The sequence below is a fragment of the Camelus ferus genome, chromosome 13 (assembly GCF_009834535.1).
Source record: "Camelus ferus isolate YT-003-E chromosome 13, BCGSAC_Cfer_1.0, whole genome shotgun sequence".
NCBI classification, from domain to species: Eukaryota; Metazoa; Chordata; class Mammalia; order Artiodactyla; family Camelidae; genus Camelus; species Camelus ferus.
In genome coordinates this window covers 314,053-338,243 of record NC_045708.1, presented here as the reverse complement: position 1 = coordinate 338,243, position 24,191 = coordinate 314,053, and the positions used below count along the sequence as shown (strand labels likewise).

At 60.5% G+C, this 24,191-nt stretch overlaps 2 protein-coding genes across 8 annotated transcripts; both read left to right on the top strand.

Annotated features, from left to right (window-relative positions):
• Window positions 1-1,329: 1,329 nt before the first annotated feature.
• UBE2J2 (ubiquitin conjugating enzyme E2 J2) lies at window positions 1,330-15,295 on the top strand. 3 transcript variants are annotated; one of them, XM_032494882.1, is made up of 8 exons: window positions 1,402-1,529; window positions 5,663-5,793; window positions 8,180-8,220; window positions 12,434-12,536; window positions 12,619-12,757; window positions 13,113-13,193; window positions 13,743-13,991; window positions 15,121-15,295. In XM_032494882.1, exons 2-8 carry the CDS (start codon window positions 5,663-5,665, stop codon window positions 15,127-15,129), a joined length of 753 nt encoding a protein of 250 aa, XP_032350773.1. In that variant the 5' UTR covers window positions 1,402-1,529; the 3' UTR covers window positions 15,130-15,295. The 3 variants fall into 3 exon arrangements, with proteins under 3 accessions (XP_032350772.1, XP_032350773.1, XP_032350771.1); XM_032494880.1 differs by lacking the exon at window positions 15,121-15,295 and adding an exon at window positions 14,737-15,114; XM_032494881.1 differs by lacking the exon at window positions 15,121-15,295 and having other exon boundaries at window positions 1,330-1,529; window positions 13,743-14,396.
• Window positions 15,296-16,688: 1,393 nt separating this feature from the next.
• Window positions 16,689-21,225, top strand: C1QTNF12 (C1q and TNF related 12). Of its 5 annotated transcripts, none has more exons than XM_032494875.1 (8): window positions 16,689-17,122; window positions 19,172-19,288; window positions 19,367-19,479; window positions 19,566-19,717; window positions 20,029-20,233; window positions 20,438-20,560; window positions 20,763-20,841; window positions 21,032-21,225. In XM_032494875.1, the coding sequence occupies exons 2-8, from the start codon at window positions 19,242-19,244 to the stop codon at window positions 21,207-21,209; spliced, it is 897 nt and encodes a 298-aa protein (XP_032350766.1). In that variant the 5' UTR covers window positions 16,689-17,122; window positions 19,172-19,241; the 3' UTR covers window positions 21,210-21,225. The 5 variants fall into 5 exon arrangements, with proteins under 5 accessions (XP_032350766.1, XP_032350770.1, XP_032350768.1 ...); XM_032494879.1 differs by having other exon boundaries at window positions 16,690-17,122; window positions 19,172-19,284; window positions 20,125-20,233; window positions 20,466-20,556; XM_032494877.1 differs by having other exon boundaries at window positions 16,692-17,122; window positions 20,125-20,233.
• The last annotated feature ends 2,966 nt before the right edge of the window (window positions 21,226-24,191 follow it).

Here is a 24,191-nt window from a genome sequence, read left to right as displayed (position 1 = left end):
CTCTGCCCAGGGCCTGGGGCCAGCCCTGCAGTGGCCACTAAGGTCCTGCCTGAGGTGCTGTGGGTGGGCCAGACTCAGAGGTGAGTATGGCCACTCACCTACCCTCTACCTGTGGCCATGGCTGGACCTCTTGGTCCTTGGAGTCCACTGGCAGCTGCCATGTGGTCAGTCACCTTGTTGACTGGCGATCTATCTCAGGAGGCAGGCAGGGTCATGGTCAAGGGTGAGAACTTGGGATTTGAATCTCTGCCTAGCGACAGCCCCCCTGGATCCATCCAGGCTGATGACCACAGTCAGGGCGGCATCTCCCCAGGGACAGCCCAGCCCCGACTTGGCAGGCGGGCGGTGGGGAGTGTGCTGGCTGCCCAGACCCCCTCCCGTCTGCCATCCTCATGGCCTCCAAATGTTCCCCAGGCAGATGTGGGGTGGACACCACAGCTCCAGGCCCTGTGGTCAGGGCTTTCTCTCAATGATGCTGTCCTGGGAACAGTACCCTCTGCTCCCAGGGCCTCCCCTGCCGCCCCATCTTCCTCCTCTGCCTCCCCCGCCCCCAGGGCCAGGGAGGGGACCGTGGGAATGGAAAGCCGGCCTCAGTGCAGTGTCCACTGGTGCATAATGACCCTATTCATGGGTTGGGTGGAAAATTCGATCGGGAAACAGTGCAACTATTTTTATGAGGACAGTTCTCCCAATGGGCAGGGCCTGGGCAGGCTTGCCCACGGCGGACCCCACCTGGCACAGGTTCCAGCAGGGCTCCGGGTCCCATCTCTCACTGTGGCCACACAAAGCCAACTGGGACTTGAATCTCAGGGGCCCCGGGTGGTTCTGCCACTGGGGCCTGGGGCCCCCGCGTGCCTCCCACACTCTCCTGTTAAGTCAGCACAAGAACTAGGACCCCCAGACCGGACTGGGCCGATCCTTAGAAAGGGGGCCGTAGGGACAGTGGAGGTCCTGGTGAACCCGGGCGGGGCTCACGCCGGCGCCGCGGGGGTCACCCTTTAAGTGGGCCTGTCTTCCCAGGGAAGGCCGGAGATCGTGAGGAGGGAACGTGGGGGTCCGGGACCCTTGCGACAGGTGACTGCCCCCGGGGCCACCAGCCAGACAGAGCTGTGGCGGAGGGATCTTCGAACCAGGAAGCCTTGGCTGGCGAACCAGACCGCCGCGGGGCTCAGGATCCGCCCCGCGGAGCTGCCCGCCAGTGCGCACGCGCAGACTGTTTCCGCCACAGGGGGCCGGAGGCTGCAGCGAGACGCCGGCTACGTCCGCCTGGTCGCCTAGAGCGGCCACCCACGGCAAACTGCGCCCCGGAACCGGAAGTGGGGACGGCCCCGCCCCTCTAGCGGCCATCTTGGAAGCTGAGGAGGAGGAGGAGGCGGCGGCGGCGGCGGCGGCGGCGGTGGTGGTCAGGTGGGCTCGGTCCCGGCGCTGTGCGGCTGTGCGGCGCGGGCCCCACTCTTCCGCTCCCTGCTCCGGCCTCGACCACGGCGAGCCCGAGCGCGGCGGCGGCCCACCTGCGGCGACGGGAAGAGGTGAGCGCGTGCCGCGGGCCTGCGCCGGGGCCTCGGCCGCGCGTCCGCCCTGCCGGAGCCGGCACGAGCGGCGGGCGCGGGGCCCCTCGCACGGCCCGTCCCCGCCCCATCCACGCTCGCGGGGCCTGGCTCGGAGCTTCCGTGCGCGGAACCCGAGGTCGGTTACGGCGGGGCGCCCGGGGCTCCGGGCCGGGTCGTCTTTCGGCCACTTTGGGCATTCTGTTAGCCACACGGTTAATGTCCCACGGAGGAGTCTCTTGTTAGTGGCAACCTTGCGGGCACCGCTAGGACGAGCTGGCGTAGAGCTTGGTTTGTAACGTGTCCTGGGAATCCGTGTTGGGGCAGGGTGGCTGCCTTGAGCCTGCTGCCGCTTCAAACCCCGAGCAGTTGGGACTGCATACTGCTTCACAAGTCCCACCACGAATGAGTGTGCCTAAGGGCATGCGCTTGAGGCGGTAACTGAGGGAAAGTCCAGGCGGTAAGAGTGGGAAGCGGAGTCGGGTGGTTCCATCGCCTGCCAGCTAGAGCGGGCCCTGGGCAAGTGCCTCAGCTGTGCCCTCCTGTCCACATGTACTGGTTATCTGCGTCGTCTCACCTCTGTCCAGGTGTAAGGGTGTAGCCTCGTTTCTAATTAAGGCCACTTAGCTGGCTTGTATTTAATTCATATTCATTCCCAGCCACTTGCCCGGTCCAGGCATGAAACTGCTACAGAGAGGTAAGGCCACAGCTCAGTGGGAATGGAGCTAGTAAGTACACAGAATACACCACGAAGGTGGTTCAGGGCTCTGTACTTTCCACGTGAGTGACCTTTCGTGTAATCTACCTTAAACAGAAAGGAATTTCAGGGTCTCACTTAACTGAAAAGTCCAGCATGTCTTCAGGCAAGGTTGGGTCCTGGTGCCTAGAACTTGTAGCCAGTAACCTGCATATCTCGGCTGTGCCCACCTCTGGGCGGCTCCATTCTCAGGCAGGTGTGTGAGTGGTGGTGGGGCTGTCTCCGTCAGCCTGGGCTTCCGTCCAGCCTGTGAGCAGTCCTGGTGGTGACGGGAGAGACTTCCGTGAATGTTCTGGCCACCGGTGTGTCACGTGCCCGTCTGGCGGGCCAGGCCAAGGTCTCTGCCCCAGCATCACTGGAGTGCGCGGACGCTGAGCGGGAGGATATCTGGAGGAAAGGGAATAGGGTGCTGGTAGAACAGAGACTGCCCCAGCGTGCACTGAACGCACTGCGATGTCGCTGTCTGTGGGTTGCAGACTGCTTTCCTTTTGCTTTTCTGTACTGAAATTTTGCATGCTTGCCATGTTTATTGTTTTGTTTTCTTTTTTAAAGTCTGTACCCTATTTTCTTCGAATGCAATACACTGTGTGCTCTGTCTGTGGAGACTTGGTTTCAAGGGTGCCTGAGACACACTTCATGACCTGTGTGCATGCTGTGGACAATATATGCGGGGAAAACTGGGAGAAACTGTCTCACCTGAAATCACCTGGACAAGCCTGAGGGGACTGCTCTGAGTGAGGCAAGAGAGGGGTCATTAGGAAGCCCTTTCCTTTTAGTGAACTGAGGAATTGAATCTTGAGTAGGAGTCTCAAGATTACGCCTTTGAAAGCAAGAGAAGAGTTCATTTGTGACCAGCCAGGCAAGAACTATTTTATGTAGTTTGTACGACTGTCCACTAACCATGAAGCGTCCAGCCCGACCACTTAACTGAGTCCATACACAGTTGTCTTTGAGTTATCCAGGCAATTGTTTTGTACATGGATGAGTGTTAACTTTAGGGTAAACAGCTGAGAGAAACAGAACAAGTCCTGGGTGGTGGTCCTGCTTGGATTGTTGCTGCATTTGTGAGTAGGTGACACCTGGCCTATTCAGCTTCTTGGGCCGGAGCTTGGGCGCAGTGCTGTGCGGGAAGCACTCCCTTCCAGGCTGGTGTGTAGCCTGCTCCTGCTACAGGCACACCAGTGGGGTCTTCTGGGCTCGACAGGCACCTGTGTGGGGTGGAGCTGGGTTGCAGGGAGGCCTTAGTCTGGGGGAATCAGGGAGGCTTTTAAGAGACTAGCTTTCAAGCTAGGCTTGGAAGGGCCTAGGTGAGTTTTTTTTTGCCAGTGGAGTCTGGGCTGGAAGGTAGCTGTACAGTGAGGGTGAGAAGGCCGTTCGGCTCAGGCCGTGTCAGGGGCCTTAGGAGTCAGGAACTAGAAGGCTGTCTGGGACTGCTCTTTAGAGGACTTTGCAGCCAGAGAGAGGCGTTGACATTTATGTGCTTGGCTCTGGGTGAGTTCTGAAGGGTTGCAGTCAGAACTGTGTGATGAGAAAGTTAATCTGACTTCAGTGTACAAGGTGGACGGAATGGGGAGAGGCCAGAGCCTGGAGGCCAGCAGGAAGGCTGTTGTGGTAGCTTGTGGGAAGACGGACGGATCATGCTTCAAGGTGTGTGTGGTGGGATGGGAAGGAGGGGGAGCGAGAAGCCGAGGTTTAGCAGAGCAGGAAGCAGGTCTGGGCCATGATGCGTGCTGGAGGACCCCCTGGGGGTGCAGTGAGGCACTGAGCCCTGGTCATAGTCTGGTGGGAGAGTGCTCTGAGGAGAATTCGGCGAGGCCAGGGCCATGACCTCTGGTGGGGTCATGTGGGCAAAGACTGACGAGAGGGAAGGAGTGAGTGTGTGGTGGTCCCTGGGAGCTGGGAGTGAGAGGCCCCAGGCTGAGTGAGGAGGCGGGCATGGTGAGGGAGGTCTGGGTGGAGATCCTGGCCACCGATGCCAGGCGCTACAGCAAGGTGGGTTGGGAACACTCGGGCAGAGTGTGGGTGCTCAGAGGTGAGCGGGCTGGGTTTGGCTCTTCCCTTCCTGTCAGATCCGGTCCGTGTCCCCTCCACCCTGGATGCGCTTTCTGCCCTTTTCCATCTCTGCGCTGCACACTCTGTGCGTCGTCTGTCTCCACCATGGCTTGGACCAGTGGCTTTCACACATAATTTTTCGTAGAACTTTTTTGCTTTTCCATCTTACATTGTGCGAAGTTTTGCTTCTCACACGAGAGTACTACTAACGTCAAGCGCTAAGAAGTACTAACGCTAAGCAGGTCTAGTTGGGGCTGCTCTGGGGCCTGTGAGAGTGGGGAGTCCTGTCCTCCACATCCCTGCCCCGCTTCCCACCTCTGGAGCATAGCTGAGGTGTCCCAGGGTTCCCTGCTCCAGGCCACGTCTCTTCTCTTGAACGATGGCTGCCTCATCACTCCCGGTCCCCCGCCTTTGGTACTGTCCTGCCTTTCCTGTCCCTCCTACGCTGTCCTGTCTGTCCCATCCGTCCTGTGCTGAACCACCAGAGTGACCTTTCTAACAGAAGATCTAATCTGCCTTAAGACTTGAGCATAAAATCTTTCTGAAGTGCTGCTTGACGGCCTGGCCTTGCCTCCCTGGCCAGCCTGTCAGCTGCCAGTCCCTGCTTTGGCTCCTGACGCAGTGATCCAGTGCTGTCCGTCAGACACACCTTGCTGTGTTAGCGTCTGCCCACCTGTCGTTCCTTCTCCCTGGAAGGCACTCCTGCTCCTCTGCCCAGCGTGTGCGAGTCTTTCAGGGGTCTCCATCCCTTTCTCCAGTGTCAGAGGCTCTTCCTCCACTCCCCATTCCTCCCACCCTCTTGTGACCAGTGGTAAGCAGGCTCTCACGGGGTAGGGGCTCGTTTCCGTGGCGTGGCGCCGCCCAGCCCTGAGCTGGAGGCACGGAGGTGGGGGCATGTTTCCGTGGGTGCCCCTCCCTGCGCGTGGCGCCGCCCAGCCCTGAGCTGGAGGGACGTCCGGGGTTGCTTGGGTGCATCCCCCTATGACCCTTGGAAATGGACGTCTGTCTTTCTGTCTAGTTCTTTGTGGGCAGGAGTGAGGCTGCAGGGTTTTCTTACCCTTTGCGTCTGATGGCGTCACGTAGGCGAAGGTAGTAGCAGGAAAAGGAGAACCTGCCAGGCCTACCGGTGTCTGAGGGTGTGGGCAAGTCAAGACGGCCCACGGGCCTGGACTCTGGGCGGCTAGGGTGAAGCCAGCAGGAGTGCTGGGTGCAGACCTTACGGCGGACGTGGGGCGGCTGAGGCTGTGGGTGGCGAAGGCGATCAGGGACTCTGTTCTTTGTAAACGGTGGTGTTTGCTTTCCACAGATGAGCAACAACAGCAGTAAGAGAGCTCCAACAACAGCAACCCAGCGACTCAAGCAGGACTATCTTCGAATTAAGAAAGACCCTGTGCCTTACATCTGTGCTGAGCCCCTCCCTTCCAACATTCTTGAGTGGTAAGGCGCTGTGTCCGCCCTCAGCTGCACCCCCATCAGCCGGGTTCTCTGGGGTCGGGCTGGGTGGGCCCATTACAGTGCGGGAAAGGGGCCCCGCACCCTTTTCACGTGTGAGTGGACTCTGAGGCCTGCAGTCACTCTGGTCATCATCATAATGCGTAGCAGCCGGGGATGTGGCGGGGCTCTCCTTGACCCCTGCATGCTGGGGCTGGAGGGAGGGTCCTTCCTGCGGGAGCCCTGGGCCTGCAGGGTCTGTAGGGGAGGCTTTGGGCCTGCAGATCTCCTGGCTTTTGGAGGAAAAGCTCTGTGTGTGGATGCTTCTCCTCTGCCCTTTGCTCCTTGGTGCCGTGTGTGTCCTGTCCTCCCTGGAGAGTTGGTGACAGAGCCTCCAGGGTCCTGATGGCCGCACTGCAGGCCTCATGGGCTTGTGCTTACAGCAGCTCCTTCCTGCCACACTGCCGTGCTGCCAGGAGTGTTTAGGAGCATTTTCTCTTTGTTTAGAAGGTATTTTGTTTTATTTATTTTTAATGATTCATTACTTACTTTTTAAAAATTTTTTTTTGTTTGTTTGTTTTTTGTTTTAGGGGGAGGTAATTAGGTTTCTTTCTTTACACAAAGGTGCTGAGGAATTGAACCTTGGACCTTGTGCGTGCTAAGCACACGCTTTCAGGCTGTACCCTCCCCTGAAGGGTTTTATGTCTTAATCTTAACAAGAACTTTTAATTTTTTTTTAATCTAGAGAAAAGAGGTTTAACTGAGTTAAAAGGAAGTGTTTTCCAGGTTGGAGAGGTGTTCAAGGGTTCTGGGTCTATCCTCCTCAGCTTACAGAGAAGGGCCAGCTCTGAGTGGGATGGAGGGTTCTCAGGGGAGGCCGGCAGAGCTCTCCCTGCCCCCAGATGACAGAAACCAAGTGTGGTTCCCAGGACGTCATTGTCCGATGGAGGGACAGTTCTGTGGCAGTTGAGGAGACGTCCTTATTGTGTGGGGAACCCCTCCTGCAGCTGAGTTGGGTTCCAGGTTGTATCATGTGCTGGGAGGACCTGCCGCAAAGGTTTATTGCAGTGAAAAGACAGAGCAGAGCCAGTGAAGGGAAGAGGCGCAGGGTGGGGTCCCCTGGAGCTTGTGCGTCCCGTCACCTGTGACAACACGTGTGTGGTGCTGTCTACCAGGAAGCCCCTCCGACCTGGCAGCAGCGTTTTCAGTTGGGGGTGGGGCACGGGGGCACCCCTGCCTGGTGCCTTCTGATATTCCAGACTCCCAGCGGGAAAGCAGGCTTCCTGTCAGCATTAACCACATTGTTTGCGCCAACAGATTAGATGCCATTGAGATGGTGCGACTCCCCTGGATTCCAGTTCCCAGCTGCCAGTTGAGGACAGGGTGAAGGGCCCTGTGTGCAGGCCCTTCTGCTCGGCTGTGGTTGTCTGTCCTCTCAGCTGGGAGAAGAGAGTGCTTTTTGGGAAGAGGCCTGGCCTCCCAGTGTTTCTCACTGTATCGCCCCAGGGCTGCTGGACGCTCTTGGGGCACTGCTCACCAGTTCTTCCCAGTGTCCTCACACTGGGCACAGGAATCGGGAGCAGTAACCAATTAAGGACCGTTCCCATGTGTGTTCCTGACCCGCTGACGTGGGATGACAGTATTTCTTGAGTGAAATATATCAGCCAGCCGGTAGCAGGGCTGGTGTGATCCCCGATGTCAGAATATCCTGGTGGGAAGCAGTGTTTGGAGGGACCAGCATGTGTGCAGTTTTGTCTTATCTGGTATTTCTGGTTAGTTCTTTCTTCTTTGTGCACTTCTGTTTTCTTTGAAAATTCATAAGCTCAAACCCTTCTTGATGCAGAGCTGAAGCCTCTATTTGTGTGGAAGATGGGAGTCCAGGGTTGCTGCTTCTGGTTGAGGCTCCCTCCGTGTGAGGACTCTGGTGACAATCACGGGCTGTCCCGGTCCCTGCTGCCAGAGGACAGCCCCTCTGAGGTTGTCTGGTTCTTCCAGGACATTGGTGCTGGGGGCACAGCCTCCTCACGTCTATGGCTGTCCCGGTTTAGCTACAGCGTGATACTGGGGCACACTGAAAGATACTGGTTTTCAGGTACATCTCAAGAATAAATTGTGCAGTTAAAACTTTTTTGATTTTTGGTTAGAGGGGATTATCTTTTTGCTTACTTTGTTGTGGCTGCAGAGAATTTTGTGAAGATTTGGAGGACACAGTCTCTGATCCGTTATGGCAGCACGAAGGGACTGGAGAGCTTTGGAGCTGCGTAGCCGGGCTGGGTTTGAGCTTCACTTCACTGCTGAGCATCGGGTGGACCCTAGAATCCCCGGCCTTGGGGTGACTCAGATTTTGGAGTCTTCCATCCCTGAAGCCAACTGATTTTCTTTTCTCCCTCAGGCACTATGTGGTCCGAGGCCCTGAGATGACCCCCTATGAAGGTAAGTCTTTGCCCTGAGTTATGGGACGAGAGGCAGCTTCTGTGCCCCCAGCAGACCACGCACCTTCTGCTTGTGAACGCCACTCTCTCTGTGCATGTGTGTCAGTTGTGAACACCACTCTGTCTGTGTGCATGTCAATGAGACGACTGAGTTGGAGCTCATTGTAGTTTTCCCCAAGTCCTAGAAGTGTTTGCTCAGAGAATGGTTTTGCAACATGTCTTGGTCTTCAGGGATTTCTGTAAGTATGTCCAGTGTCAGTGGGATCAGAGCTCTGAGAACAGACTGGATAAAAGTAAAATGTGGCTGGTCTCCTGCTGTTTTTCAGGCCAGGATGTATGTTGTCAAAGGAACAAAAGGTCATTTTCTGAGCGCTCACTCTCCTAAGCCCTCTGAGTCAGCCGCGGGCCCCAGTGTGGATAGGGCACTGGGACATGGGGGCTGCAGGACCTGCCGGGTCAGGTGATGCCCCCAGTGTCCTTTGGTGTCTGCACAGTAGACCTTGGAGCTGGCAGTCAGCGAGTCTCCAGGGGCTTGAGGGGAGCCTAGTGCCAGCCCAGGGTTGGGCCAGGTTGAGCCCAGGGCAGAGCTGGGGCCAGGTGGGCAGTTGTCTGGCCCCTGGCCCCTGACTTCAAGTGGCCAGAGGGGCACACTCTTGTCTACGCACATGTAGGGGGTTGCGTATGATGTCACTGGATGTGCTGCTGAGGAGGGAGTGCGGGCTCTCTGGACCCTCAGGAGCACCGTGGGCAGTTTGGCAGATGTGTCACCAGCCTTACGGGACTCTCTTCTGGCCCAGGAATCCCTGTTCTGGGATGATCTGACCTAGGGAAACCCGCGTGCAGAGGCGTATCTGTAGGCTGGGTATGTTACTAGAGTGTTACATTGGGGACCCCCAAATGCCCAACAGCAGGGTGATGGGTTTGGTGACGGCCTTGTGTGGGGTTCCCAGCAGCAGGGCTGAAGCCAGGCTGTGGACAGCTTGTGCACCTCGTGGTGAAGTGCCTAGTGAACATGTGCTGAGTGTTTGCCCAACTTGAATAGACCCCAGGGAGGAGCAGGGGTCTCTCTCCCAAGTAGGATTGTGCTAGGTTTTAAGTTTTTTTGTTCTCTGTGGTTTCAGTATTTTGTCAACAGTAGTGAACATTCATGGTGTAACCAGGCTCCCCACCCCCACCCCCCAAGACCAGCCTGAACTGTTGCTGGTGTGTGAGGCTGACGCCTGCACAGGGGTGGATGGAGACGGCGGGGGAGGAGGTGTGTAGGGGCTGGGACTGCAGGAGACCCTCGACCCCCCCCCCCAGCCCCTCATTCTCAGTAAAAGTCCCTGCCTTTCCAGACCCAACATCTTGTTCTTGTTGCTGCGTGTTTCTCTACTGTTCCTGGTCCTCAGGCTGTGAAAATTCCAGACCTTGTAGAGTCCCTTCAGAGACAGGTTTTCCCACTGCCCCCTCCCCTCCACGGCCCCTCCCCTCCCCCCTGCCCCTCCCCTCCTCTGTCCCCTCCCCCCTCCCCTCTGCTGCCCCTCTTCCCCTTTTCTCCTCAGCACCTGCTGTTTTGCCCTCTCTTGCTGCCTGTCCCCTCCTCAGCTCGGCCACATTTTGTTCCCTGCAGCTCCACCCTCTGCTGACTGCCTTCATCAGGGTCTCCTAGGGACCCTCAAAGTTACCGTGTTTGATAGAGGGCCCTCAGGCCTCAAGTGTCTGGACCTGTGTGGACTCTGGCCTCCCCTTCATTTGCTCCTCTGACTTCTGGATATCCTGGCCTTTCCTTCCCAGTCTCGTGGCTGCCCTCCCACCTCCACGTCTGTCTGGCTCTGTGTTGGTTGCCCACTGAGCCTGTCCTTGCTCCGGGCTCCGAGCTGGTGCTGCTCCAGACACACGTCTTATGGTTCAGATGGGCTTCCCGTTAGGCAAGTGTAAGCTGTAGGTTTTATACCATCCCGTCAAAACCGTAACAGTTTTTTGTAGACATGCACAAGCTTATTTTAAAAAGTTGTTCTGAAACTTACATGGAAAAACAAAAGACCTAGAAGAGCTAAAATAATTTTTTAAAATAATAAGATGGGAAGAGTCACTCTGCCCGATTTTGAGACTTGCAGTGCAGTTCCGTTGATTGGATGGTATGGTGTCTGAAGGGAGATGTGGGTCCATGGGACAGAGCAGAGCCCAGGATCGCCCCTCAGAACTTGGGCCACGGAATTTCTGACTGCGTTGCAAAAGCAGTTCAGTGGAGGAAGTGTGGCATGGTTCTCCCTCGACCCTCCGAGCCCAGCCTTTCAGGGCCGTGGTCCTCTCGGTGGTTCCTGTCCCAGGATCCTGGCTCAGGGCCCCCCCTGCCCCATCACCACCACCACGGACACTTGGAAAGAAGCAGGAAGGAGCTGCGGGCCAGGGGTCAAGTGCCCCAGAGGGCAGGCGAGTAGAGCCCTGCCTGGCTTCTTCATGCCCTCAGGATACCCCTCCCTGGATCTCTTGTCTGCACTTCAGAGCAGCACATCCGGGTGTGGGGAGGGTGGCAGGCCTCCCCGGCTGTGGCCCCGCCTGCGGCTCTGCTCCTTGGTTCGCACCTGCAGGGTCCTGCCTGAGGACAGGCAGGTATGTGCGACCTCACCTGGCATGCTGGTTGCATTTCTCAGGTGGATGACAAGAGGTAGGAGGGCCGGGTCATTGCGAGTGTCCAGAGGCCTGTTTGCCGGTGGGTCGTCCTGCCCAGGAGGCCAGGTCTGCCTCCCGCCTCCCTCCCCTCCGCAGGAGGGCGCCCGTCCCTGCTGTTGGAGCTGTGTCCTGATCAGGCTGAGAAGTGCAGCGGGCTGCTCCCGCTCCTTCCTGGGAAGAGCGCCTGTTTGTGCCTCCTGCTCGTCTTCCAGTTTGGCTGTTCTCGCTGGTTCTGAGGGTGGGTGTGCTTTGAGTGTCCCCTCTAGAGTTTATCCCTCAGTCGTCGGCTTGTCTTCCTGTTGAGGTGGCCTTACAGGTGACACTGGCTCTGGTCAGCCCTCCACTACTGGCAGCGCAGGGTAGAAGGGAAAGCCTTGCAGGGGGTGGGGGGTGGAGCACGCCTTACCACTGGCGTGGCGCTGGAGCAGAGACCTGTGGTAATTCCGGGCCTGTGTATCCCCATCTTTGGGGCGGGATTGTGCCCATGTGCTGGGGGGCCGCAGGGAATCCTGGGGGGAGGGCATGGCAGCGCCCCCCAGCCTCACTGTACGTGCATGCACGCACATGTGCGTAGGAGCCTGTCATGTGCACTTCTGCTCATCCAGCCTGGGGTAGGCCCTAGGGTCTGCGTTTCCAGCAGCCTCTCAGGGCTGCCCTGAGAGCAACCGTGTGAGGCGTTGACTGGGGATGACCAGTGCGACCTCAAGCTGGGTGGGCAGGGATGGAAGCTGTGAGGTCACCCAAAGCTCCGGGTGCTGGATTGGCTGGAGGTGGGGCTGATGGGACTGCTGATGGAGGGGTGTGATCTGGGGGCAAGGGGGCTTCCCAGATTTTACTCTGAGTAACTACAAGGATGGAGTTGCTGTTGGAGGGAAACAGCATGCATTCCATCTTGGACGTGCTGGGGCAGTGTCACCTGGATGGTCAGCACACAGGTCTGGCGTTTGAGGAAGGTTCCAGAAGTCCAGGTGCAGGTGCCAGTTAGAGGGTCATTTACGGTACCGAGGGAAGAGCTGGTGGGGTGGGGGTGCTTTGAGGTGGTTGTGAGCCTGAGACATGGTCACACAGCCCCGGTGGGGTGTTTGATGGCTGGTAGGTCAGGGATTTCAGGTAAAGCAGAGGGAGCAGTGGGCAGGGTTGGAGGGGAGTGGGGGGTCAGACTCGTCTTTGTGTTTAAGGTGGGAGAGACTGTGGTGGGCTCACTTGCTTCTGGGTGTAGTTTGGTGGAGGAGAATCAGGTGGCACGGGAGAGAGGGGACCACTCTTGGGGTGGACATGGGGCCAGTGGAGAGCCTGTGCAGGGTCTGTCCAGATGCTCTTCTTGGGGAGGGGGTGCTTAAGGGTCAAGGAGGGGTGTGCGGTAGCCATGGAGGGCAAGGGCTCCCCCTTGGTTGGTGGTCACGATCCCCAGTGAGACCTCAGCAAGACGTGTGTGTTCAGGATGGTTGGCTGGTGGGCTTGGGGATTGGGAGGCTGGTGGGTGGCAGGGCTGGGAGGCTGAGGGGAGTGCGGGCTGTCCTGCTGAGGACAATAACAAGGCTCCTTGTGTTTCGATACAGGTGGCTATTATCATGGAAAACTAATTTTTCCCAGAGAATTTCCTTTTAAACCTCCTAGTATTTATATGATAACTCCCAATGGAAGATTTAAGTGCAACACACGGTAAGGTCTTCCTGCGGTGCTCCTGAAGCGGACTGGGGTCGTGACGAGCATGCACCACTTTGACTGGGTCCCTTTTTTTCAGGCTGTGTCTTTCCATCACGGATTTCCACCCGGACACGTGGAACCCAGCCTGGTCTGTCTCCACCATCCTGACGGGGCTCCTTAGCTTCATGGTGGAGAAGGGCCCCACCCTGGGCAGTATAGAGACGTCGGACTTCATGGTGAGGGTGGAAGCCAGGCTCGTGGCGGGGGGGGGGGGGCCTGGGCACCCCTGCAAAGACCTCCGCTCCGGGGCCCTTTTCCTCCTCAGCTGTCACGCCCAGTCAGGATGGCTGCTCCTTGGTGCCTGGTTTTTATTTTTCTTTTGTTTTATGTGGGAACCAAGCCTAACATGGTGGTGGTACAGGAAGATAAGCAGCCTGTGAACCTGCAGGTTGGTTTGCTGTGCGGAGCAGGCTCATGGAGCGCCTCCCAGGGCAGGGCGACAGCAGCCCTCACAGTGAAGCGCTCTGTCTCAGAATGCGGCAGACTTGAAATGCGCCTTCAGGCTGATACTTCCCTTTTCTTTCTTCCTAGAAAAGACAACTGGCTGCACAAAGTTTAGTGTTTAATTTAAAAGACAAAGTCTTTTGTGAATTATTTCCTGAAGTTGTGGAGGTAAGAAAGTGAAAGTTGGCAATTTGGCTTTCCCCATGCCAGGAACACTTCAATTCAGTTCTTTCCAAAGAGAACGTGTGCTCCCATGTGTCCCTGCACTGTGGACCTAGAGCACGGGGGCGGGGTGCACGTGGGCAGTCACAGCAGACCTGCCCCCTCCTCAAGGCCCCCTCCTCAGGGCACCTGGCTTAGATGGTGGGTCCAAGGTGGGGAGAGGTCGGGGGTCGGGGGCTGGGCCTGCGGAGGCTCTGGGTGAGCCGGGAGTGGTGGGAAGGGTCCTGGTGTGTGGGCCAGAATGGCCACTGGGAACGTGGCTGAGCCGCACAAGGCCAGGGCTGTGGCGTTTCAGCACCGCTGCGCCTGGCTCGGTCCAGGGCTCGGTCCACAGGCTCGGTGGTTTGACAGGTCACTTGGCTCCGCATCTGTAAACAGGACTAGCTGCTGCTGCTGACTTGGCAGGGTCTTTGTGGTCGACTCGAGACCCTTTCCTGGTCCTGAAGGAACCAATTTGTCTAGACCAACCCTTGTTTCTTGCTGTTTTTCTCTTAGGAAATTAAGCAAAAACAGAAAGCACAAGACGAGCTCAGTAGCAGACCCCAGGCTCTCCCCTTACCGGACGTGGTTCCTGACGGGGAGACGCACCACGGCCAGAACGGGCTTCCGCTTCTCAACGGGCACGTGCCGGGAGCCGGGCCGCACCTCGCAGGCCTCCAGCAGGCCAACCGGCACCACGGACTCCTGGGTGGTGCCCTGGCGAACTTGTTTGTTATAGTTGGGTTTGCGGCCTTTGCCTACACGGTCAAATACGTGCTGAGAAGCATAGCGCAGGAGTGAGCCCCGCCGCGACCCGCAGAGGCGGTCGGAAACGAGGGACGCTGGGCCGAGCTCGACGCGGGCTGGCTGGACGTGCTGCCGGACACGGGCCCGACCCACCTGACTCCTGGGGTTAGCTTTTTTAAAACCTTTAAAAGGAAAACAGAAACCAGAGTGTGTGGTTTGGACTTGGAGGAGACGTGAGGGTCCCAGCCCCTGTTCTCGTCCTGGGGTCTGTCAGGGGCTGTGGGGCTCTGTGTCCATGAGGAGGCTGCACACTTTGGTTTTATAGCTTATCTCCGGTATTATCTTTTGGACCTGTTTTAGTAACCTGTTTTTCATTTTATTAGATTTGGTCACTTAAAAATATAAAACTCCATGCCTATCCAACACTGCGTGCATTCTTGGTCTTGGGGACCCTGACTTAGCAGGCAGAGGCTGGCGTCTCGAGGGGCATGATGGGGGCGCCTGGGGCCAGCTGGCCAGGGACAGCACGGCAGGTCGGGGACCTGGGCTTTGGCCTCGGCATTTAAAACACGTTTGTGTTCACTTAGAACAAAGCAGGTTCTAATGCGCGTGTGCTTCGATTTGCTGAAGCTGAGAATCTGCTTACTTTCAGTGACCACAAGCTGTTGTCTTAACGTTATCGGGCTGAGCTGCCTGGCCCTCTCGGTCATGCTGCTGGCTTCCCCTCACCCCGCAGCCTCCTTCAGGCTCCTGCATGCTGCAGGGGGTCTTCCGGTTCCTGCGCTGGTGGAGGGTGGAGACCGCCAGCAGCCCCATGGGGCCCCACCCTCCAGGCAGGCTCTGTACACTTGGGGCTTCCCTTACACTTGGTCCAGATCTTTGGTTTGCCCTAAAGATAGGCTCGCACGTTCCTTTTCACAGCTGATCCATGTCAGGTTCCTTGAAGACGATGTGGGGGACTGGGCGTCAGAGGGAGAAGCTACTGGGAAGGATGCGGCTGGGTTCAGGGCAGAGCCGGCGGGCTTCGTCTCAGATCTGGGACCTGTGATTCCCTGGATTGCCGATGTCTTCCTGGTCCACGTCTCTGCTTAATGAGTTTACCTGCACGGTGTTTGGAAGGTGCTGCATCTGGGAGCCCCCGGATGAGACGCTGTGACCTCGCTCTGGAGGCTGGCAGGAAACAGCAGTGTAGCTGGGCGACCGTGCATTCTTGACATTCTTTATTTTTGGATCAATTTATTTAAAATTGCTCTTTGATTTACCAATTGTGTGTATTCAACCTGCTTTTGTGAAAAGTTTTTCATTATATCTTTGTTCCTAAATTTTGTGCTCTTGGAGTCTTGAAACGCAACTGCCTCTCGCCCTGCACTGGGGTAGCCTGTGGGCGGGCGCTGGCTTGGCCTGTGGGTGCCTGAGGCGCTGTGTCTGCCACTGCACTGGCGTCCTGCGACCAACAGTGGACCCCGGTGGCGGTGCTGCACTGCTGGGCCCAGACCCCCACGTGTGTGGCTCTGCCAGGCTGTGCTGGACGCTGGACCTCCCCTCCGTCCGCTGCCGGCTTGTCCAGACACTCCCATGTTTCCTGAGGCTCTTTCTTGGGAGTCAGAATGTTTAGCAAATAGAGTTTACTGGACAAACGTTGTTATTCTTCTATGTGTGAAATCTCAACTTTTAAAAACCCTTAGTCAGCCGTGGGAGCAGATCCGAGCTGTACAGAGCCTTCCCCTGGCACCCGTGGCAGCTTGCTGTCTGACGTGACCCGAAATAAAAGATCTTGTCCCGTTGGGCCTGTGTCTCTCCCCTAGAAGTCCCCCAGGCCCAGGTTTGAGGCTTCGTCCGCTCCTGGGTGCAGGGAGTGGGTGGGGGCTGGGCTGGGGGCTACAATATCCCCTCCTCCTCCGGGAGTCAGGGTGTCAGGGTCTCGGTTTCCGGGCCGGGTGGGTGAGGAGGACCTGCAGCTGTCCTGAGCCTTTCCTCCGTGGGGCAGTTGGTGGCTGTGGCCGGAAGGTGTGGATGACTTTAGAGGCTCCCTTTGGTTGTTATCTGGGTGGTCCAGCACCCGCTGGGGTGGTGCAGGGTCCCGGAGGACCAACCCCTGCTGTTGGTCTCCTAGGACCCCACAGGAGGCTGGCACAGCTGCAGTGTCCACAGGCTGCCTGTCACGGCTGCGCATTGCCAGCGACACACTCAGGCCACCAGGATGCAGGTCACGTCGAGGGTTCCAGCCCGGTGGGGCACAGAGGGGTCTTCCGCAACGTGACCTGAAGGCGCAGACTTGCCTGCCAGACACTTGCAGGAGCTGAGACTTTAAGAATGAGCTCAGGATTCCCTGGGACTGGCCACTGTTGTCCTTGGAGGTGGCCACCTCTACCTGAGCCAGGAGGGAGGATACGTGTTCTTGGGGGGATGGTACTCATATGGTCCCCACCTGGCTCATCTCTGGGGTGCCCCAGCCCTTAGCTGCCAACCGTGGGCGTGGCTTGTGGCTGGGGTCTCCTCACCCGTGGGTCTTGGTGGGTTGCATCCCCATCCTGAAGGGGCAGGGTAGGGGGTCTGGGGAGGCACAGCCCCTCCCCTCAGGCAGTGGAAGTGGGAGGCGGGTGGTCAGCAGGGGTTCCGCCCCCATCCACGCCCCTGGGCTGGCCTGGGAGCCCCAAGAGGCTGAGGATCATCCCACGTGAGCCCTCCCCCTTGGAGCCCGCCAGCTTTGGGGAGGAGGGGAGGGTTTATTTGGCGGCCGCAAGGGCAGCAAGGGCACTGCTCGCGAGGAGAGAGAGGGGAGATCGGCAGAGCCTGCAGGGACGAGACGGGAGTGCATCCTACGGCCTTGTGAGGCAGCCCCCACTCGTCCTGCGCAGACATGCACCTGTGGCGGCCAGGTGTCCCCCGGGGCTGCGCCCCTATGCTGGGGCTCTGAGTGCGTCCCGGCGCCTGGGCTCACGGCGCTGCACGGCCGCCAGGGTCCAAAGCTGCCAATCAACATGCGCTGGGCTTGGGCCGCCGCCATGGCCCTCCTCTGGTCGCAGCTCGAGCTCCTCAGGGTCGTCGGGGCACGGCGGGAGCCCAAGAGGCTGCGGCAGCCTGGCCAGCGCCCGGTGTCCCCCAACGCCACCACGTCCAGCAGCGAGGGGCTACCAGGCTTCCCCAAGGTATGCGCGGTCCAGGCGCACGTGGGCACCATCCTCCCCCAGCAGGCTGTGCCCGCGGGGCTCTCCTCTCTGGGCCTTCCTCCCTGTCTGTGTGGGGTGGGGCTTTGGGCAGGAACCACAGCAGCAGGGCCTAGGGAGGGGCTGAGGGAGCAGAGGGGCTTCTCAGCCGGGCTACCCTGAACCCTTCGAAGCCCCGAGCAACCTGCTGCCATTAGGTGTAATGGCACTCGGGGAGGAGCCCCAGGCAGCTGGCTCAGACCCCCGCTGGAGCCTGGGTGCCCCACCACTCCCGCCGCTGCTGCTGCCGCCAGGGGAGGCCCGGGGTCCTGGGACCCTGTGCTTCCTGGAGGTCCCTGCCCTGACCCCCTGCTGGGTAGCCAGCACCCACTATGGCCTCTGGCAGGGGATGTGCTCCAGGCCTGAGAGTCCTCCAGTTTCAGCCTGCCCCTGGGGTCCCCTCTGAGAGGAAACTGAGCCCTAGGTCTCCACACTCTTGGGCTGGGGATCGCCTGAGGGGTCCTGGAGCTGACCGCAGCAGCACAGGCCTGCCGGTTGCTGGACTACGAGTGGAACCAGGCCCCCTGCCAGCCCCCGAGCCTTTGATCCTGGGCTCCTGCCTCCCAAGGGCGTCTCCGTGGCGGCCAGCCCGGCTGCTCTCAGCCCACGCGGCCCGCTGGAGCCCGAGGCCCTGTTTTCCAGATGGGCAGGCTGAGGAGAGTGAGTCCTCGGGCCCTGCAGGCAGGGAAGGGTGGGTGGCCAGCTGGTTTGGGGGCAGGCATGGAAGGTCTTAGGCAATCCCTGCCAGTCTCCCAGGGGAGGGGTCCTTGGTGGCAGTTTCCACCCTGCCGGCACCCCGTTCCCCTGCCCTGTGGCAAACAGGTGGACCTCTGTCCAGGAGGGGCCTCCGTGGGGGCTGTCACAGGCCATGCGGCACTCACCCAGGATGGCCTGCCCCAGACTTCTGGACTCCTGCCCTTCCTGTTGTGGGTGGCTCCTCCTCCACCTGCCCCCTGGGCCCTCAGACGTGGCTAGGGTCGGTGGCGGCCAGAGGAACAGGCAGACAGCAGCGGTGCGAGGGCCGGAACATTCGAAAGCTCTTGGCTCCTCTCCCTTCCCCGGTGGGGCCTAGGTCAGGGTGGGAGGTGCTCCCACCCCCCTGCCCCCCGAGCCCTCCAGAGTAAAGGCCTGTCTGGTTTGCTGGGAAGGAACCTTAGCCTGCCCAGGAGCCAGCTCTTTGTTGTGTTTGGGGCTGAGGACTGGCCACTGGACTGGACCTGGGCCAGGACCCCTTGGCTTGCCCTGCCTGGAGGGCACTCCAGCGTGGCCTTGTGGCAGTGGCTGTCTCCTGCCAGGCCAGTGTCTGCTATGCTCCTGGTCATTTCGTGGACTTCCTGTTTGAGCTTGGCGTGCAGGCCGGGCTCATGCCCCCTTACTTAGCATGCTGTCTCCTCCTCTGACTTTGGGTGTGGGGTGCTCCTGCCTCTCCCGTGGTCCTGGTGCAGAAACAGGGCTTAGAAGGCATGATTGGAGGGCTGGGCCATGTCTCAGGTCAGCTTGGCCATGCCCTTCTCGGCCCCTGCTCCAACAGCAAGGTGGCCAGGGTCCGAGGCTGAGGAGCAGGGCCAGCTGGCGTGCCAAGGCTGCCAGCTTGCACACTCAGTGCTCAGCACAGAGTAGGGCCTGTGCCCATTCCTCCCTGGACCAATGTGGCTCTGGAGCTCCAGGGAAGGCCCCTAGAAAACTTGCCCCTGCCCACCACTGCCTGCCTCAGCCCCATGTGTCCACGTGTGTGCCCGTCTGCTCGGAAACAGGGCGCAGCAGGAGAGGCTGAGGTTGCTCCTGCACAGAACCAGACCCGAGGTCCTCAACATCAGGATCTGGCCTGCGTCCCCGGCATGGCCAGCAGTGCCCTGTAGCCATATTCCTTGTGGGTGCCGAGTCCTGCCTGGGGCTCCTGGGCCCTGAGATTCCCCAATCTCTGCAGGGGGCAGTGGGGCAGGACCCAGCGGGGCCTGGTGGTCAACACACTAGCCCTGTCCCCCTCTTCAGTTGCCTGAGGCCTCAGGGCCTCAGTTCACAGATGCCCACATGACATGGCTAAACTTTGTCCGGCGCCCAGATGACGGGGCTGCAAAGAGACGGTGCCGAGGCCGGGACAAGACGTCGGTGAGCCCTGGGGTCTGAGCCTGGGACAGGTGGCTCTGGGTCCCATCAGGATCCTCATTTTCTCCTGCCTCCTCACAGCGAGGCCTCTCTGGCCCCCCAGGGCCTCCTGGGCCCCCGGGACCCCCTGGACCCCCCTGGCGGAGAAGTCACCCAGGAGGCTGTGCTGCGGGAGTTCCGGGAGATGCTGAAAGGTGGGCCACCCCCACCCCCTCTCCTCCCAGAGGTCAGGAGGTCACTCTGGAGGTGATCCCATGCTGACCCCGAGCTGCCCCCACAGATGCAACTGAGCGTCGGTTCTCGGGGCTGCTGGACCCCTTGCTGCCCGAGGGGATGGGCAGATGGCTGGTGGCCGAGGCCTTCCACTGTCGGTTGAAGGGCCCGGTGCTGGTGGACGCGAAGACGCTGGTGGAGCTGCAGGGCTTCCAGGCCGTGAGTGGGTACTGGGGGTGGGCCTGGGTGGGGGCCGAGGGGCCAAGCAAGCCCTGGTTGCCTCCAGGGGCATCCCCTGCGCACACTCATGACCAACAGCGGTCAGCTTGGGGACAGCATCCTGGCTGGGCCCCCACAGGTCAGCAGGGCCCGCAGCTACCACAAGGCGGCCCCCAGACATATGCATGCAGTGCCAAGACTTGGGGTGGGGTCTGAGGTGGCCTGGAGGCAGGGATACCCTCCCTGGGTGGGGGTGGGGGGGCTCTTGGGGCCTACATCCCATGCACAGGTCACTCCTCCATCCTGCCCAGGTGGGGCCTGCTGGGTTGGGGCTGTTGGCCACAAGCCCTCCCCCAGGCTGGGTGTGCAAGTTGTCTCCGCAGCCTGCTCTTCCCTGCTTCCTCCAGCCCGCTGCCCAGGGCGCCTTCCTGCGGGGGTCAGGCCTGAGCCTGGCCTCTGGTCGGTTCACAGCCCCAGTGACTGCCATCTTCCAGTTCTCTGCCAGCCTGCACGTGGGTGAGTGGGGCCAGGCCAGGGTGCGCCCATGTGGCGGGTGGGGACTGGCTCTCAGGGCCCCAGGCCTGGGTCCTATTGTAGAGATGCCTCCTGCTTCCACCCCACCTCCACTGGGGGCCTGGACGAGTCTCCACCCCAGCCTCCCCAACCTGCCCCAAAGCCCCCCAGCTCCCCCCCCGTGCCCTCTGCTCCATCCTTCCCAAGGGCGCTGCAGACAGTCCTGTCTCCGCAGACTGCAGAGAGCTGCAGGGCAGGGCACGGCTGCGGGCCCGGGACACGGTGCGGGTGCTGGTCTGCATCGAGTCCCTGTGCCATCGCCACACGTGAGTGGGCCCTCGTGGGGGTCGCAGGGGACATCTTGAGGGGGCAGGGGACCGTCTTGCCCATGGAGGGTGCAGGGCTGCCCCAAACACAGAGGACTGTGTTGAGCACTGGGGTGGGACCACCCGGGTCTCTGGGCACCGGCGTGGGGGTGTCCCAGCCCCACAGCCACTATGCCCTCCTCCTCCCCCTGCTGCACCATGTCCAGGTCCCTGGAGGCCATCTCTGGCCTGGAGAGCAGTGGCCGGGTCTTCACGGTTCACGTGCAGGGGCTGCTGCAGCTGCAGGTGAGGCCAGGGGCCAATGGGGCAGGAGGGGTCCTGAGCCTTCAGCCTCAGCCTGGGCACTACCCAGCCCAGCAAGTGGATAGACATTGGCCCTGTGGCCACTGAGGACCCCTGGGCCCCGCATGGCTTGGGGCGGATGCTGCCTGGCGGGGCCCTGAGGGTGGTGACGTCCACTGTGGGGTATCTACAGGCTGGACAGTATGCCTCTGTCTTCATGGACAACGGCTCCGGGCTGGCCCTCACCATCCAGAGTGGTTCCAGCTTCTCCGGCCTGCTCGTGGGCACGTGAGGACACTGACAGGGCCGCAGGGGAGCTGCTCTGCCGCCCACCACATTGCCCTCTGGTAGACCTGTGGTCATCGCAATAAAGAGCCCCCAGCCCTACCTGTCGCCTGGTCACTGTATCATCATGGGGGCAGCTGGGGAGATGGCAGGGGCCGAAGTGTGCCATGGAGGGACCCGACCTCAGGACACTCCTTGGGCCACAGTGTGGCTCTGGGCTTTGCCCTGAAGGCAGAGGTTCCAGCTGAGCACCCTGGCAGCCCAGGTGCAGCCCCCATGGCCCCTGCACCTGCTGTGGGCCATGTTTACTCTGTGGACAAAAACAGATGTCTATCCAGGCCCCTGCTCAGCCCTGCCCACGGCCTGGGACCTCCCCTCCGCTATTCCAAGGCTGGTCCAGCCTTGGGGGGCAGCAACCTATGTTTCACCCACAGGACAGTGGCCAGATGCTATGTGCTGTGCTATGAGGCAGGCTGCCCCCAAGAGGGTCCAGTCCTGTGGGGCAGGTGGGGAGAGGACGTGCACGCGGGCCACCTGCACCATGTGTACACCTGGAGGGCGTCCCTGCGGCCTAGGGGCGCAGAGCTCGGCATGTGTGGCGGGGAGCTGGGGGTGGTCCAGCGGGCTCTCGTCTCCCTGGTTACCCCATAGGAAACTTACTTCTCGCCACTTTCTCCTTGACCCAAAGACAGGATCAGAGCTGCCCAGATGGGCCTCTAAGGCCCTGCCTGCGGGTCATGTGGATTCGGGCCCCTGCCCCCACCTCTTGTGGCCCCTGGCAAACCCAGACCAAAGAATGTAAACTGGTCTTGGGATGTCAGGGTCTCTACAGAGTGGCCAAGATACCATCTCTGGTTGGCACCTGGGCCCTGGGCAGGTGGTCTCACCTGGAGAGCGGAGGCCAGGCCCCTGACCCCTTCACACACACCTGGGGGATGGGGCTCAGCAGAGTCTGGAGACCCATTTCCAAGGCTGAGCAGGGAAGGGCAGGGGCTCCAGGGTCTGCAGGCTCAGGGGCAGGGGTGGGAAGTAAGGCAGGTGGAGGCTGGAACCTGAGGGCCGTTACCCAGCCACTCCCCTGGGACTCTCCCTGCAGCCGGCTGGGTAATGAGGCAGGAAGACGCTGGTGCCAGGCGGGCGCCAGTCCATGCAGCAGCGGGCTTGGCCGCTGACCCGTCCCCAACTCTCTCCCTGGTCCTCCCGGGGTGGCAGCAGGGGCTGAGGGGCCTGGGGGCAGTTGGCAGTTCTCTGCTTCACAGTGGCTGCAGGCGCCGGCCAAGTTTGAGTGGAATGTTCCAGCCGCCTGCAAGGGTGAGGCGTGAATGCCACACTGGGGTCGCTGTTGGGAGGCTGGGGGTGGGGGGAGCGGCACGCAGTGAAGGCAGAGGCTTGGGACGAGGTCACTGCCCCCTGCTTCCCATTACATGGTCCTGTGTGGGGCTGTGGGAGCCTAGGCCTCCAGGGGCTGCTGTCCAGAGTCCAGCTTGGCCGCAAGCACCAGTGAGTGTTCCCCACCCACTTACGTGGGGAAACAGAGGCTGTGCATTGGTGGGACTACCCAGGTGCAGTCACTGGGATGCTGAGGGTTGGTGGCCAGCGCCCAGCCTGGGGCCTCGCTGCACCCGGGGGCTCTCCTGATGGTCCTTCAACACCAGCCAGTGTCCCCACCCCAGCCAGCCCAGAGACCTGCTGCAGGGGCTGTGATGACAGAGATCGGGACCTGGGCCCTGTGAGAGCGCCGGTAGGGAGGCAGGAGATGAGGAAACGAGAGATGAGGAGCGGAAGGGTAAGCCGGCCGCCCCAGAGCTCCCGCAGGCAGGTGGCCAGGCTGGGAGGGGGTGGGTGGCGGGTGGGGAGGGGGCTGCCCCGACACCCTGGCTCCACTGCCCCCCACCACCTGGTCTGTCTCACTTTTGTCCCTGTTTCTGCCCCCTAATCGGAGGTCATTAGCCACTTAGCTGTAATTCCCTGGAATGTGCAGTTTCCAACTGAGCCCCTGGGCTGGGGGTGCAGGAGCAAAGAAATGGGGGGCCGGGATAGGCAGCAGTGGCTGCTCTAGGAGGGTCGGGGAGTGAACTGGAGTGGCCTGGGGTTTAGGCCCCAGGCCCAGACTGGCCCTCAAGGACACAGGCTGGGCTCCCAGTGCGGACAAGGGGCCAAGTGCAGGGTGAAGCCCCTCAAAGGCCACTCCCTGGCCCCAACTGCATCATTTTCTCAGCCCCACCATCTCCTGGAGACTGACCCAAGCTTCAGTGCTTGTTCAGCTCCCAGGGTCTGCAGTACCCCTAAAGGGCCCTGGGCCCTGTGGTCACAGTCACCCAGCCTGAGCAGAGGGTTCTGTGGGTGGTTTGCAGGAGCTGTTGCTGCTCAAGGCAGGGGGCTCAGTGAAGGTTCCGGGGATGGGGGGCCTGGGGACCAGGCTCTTTCCCTGGCCTGGCCTCTCTGGTTTGGGAGCTGGGATTCAGGGCGGCCGGTGCAGTGCTGGACGGCCTCAGCTTGAGCCCTGTCCCCAAGTCCCACACTGGAGCAGTGAGAGGTGCCGGGCTGACCTCGCCTGCCCTTCTAACGCTCACTTTCCAGAACCTCCAGCGGACCCTTCTGCCTGCCGCTGGGGCTGGGGACTCGCAGTGCAGGGGGCTCCCGGGAGGGTTTCCTCTGGCTCCCTCCAGCCCTGGCTTCCCAAGTCCTGGTCCTGGGACTGCAGCCTGGCCGCACCTGACCTCCGTCCTGGCCCCGAGGCTGAGGCGGGCCTTGGCCTGCTGGGAGTGGCCGTGACTCCGAGTTGGGTCGGAGCCTGCCCCCTGCACCCCCGTCCCCCCGGCGCCCTCAGTGTGCTGTCCTGTTTGAGAGCAGGCAGGAATGGGGGTGTCTGCCTGAGGACAGTGGCAAAGTCCTCTCAGGCTTGGCAGACTGGCCCCACCTGGGTTGTGGCAGGAGCCAGGAGGGACAGGGGTGGACAGGAACCTCATGGTCCTCTCTGGGGGCTGCAGAAGGGACAGGGTAGGGGATGAGGCTTGCAGAAGAGATGGCCACCTGGCCTGGGCTGAGACACCTGGGAGGGTGTGGAC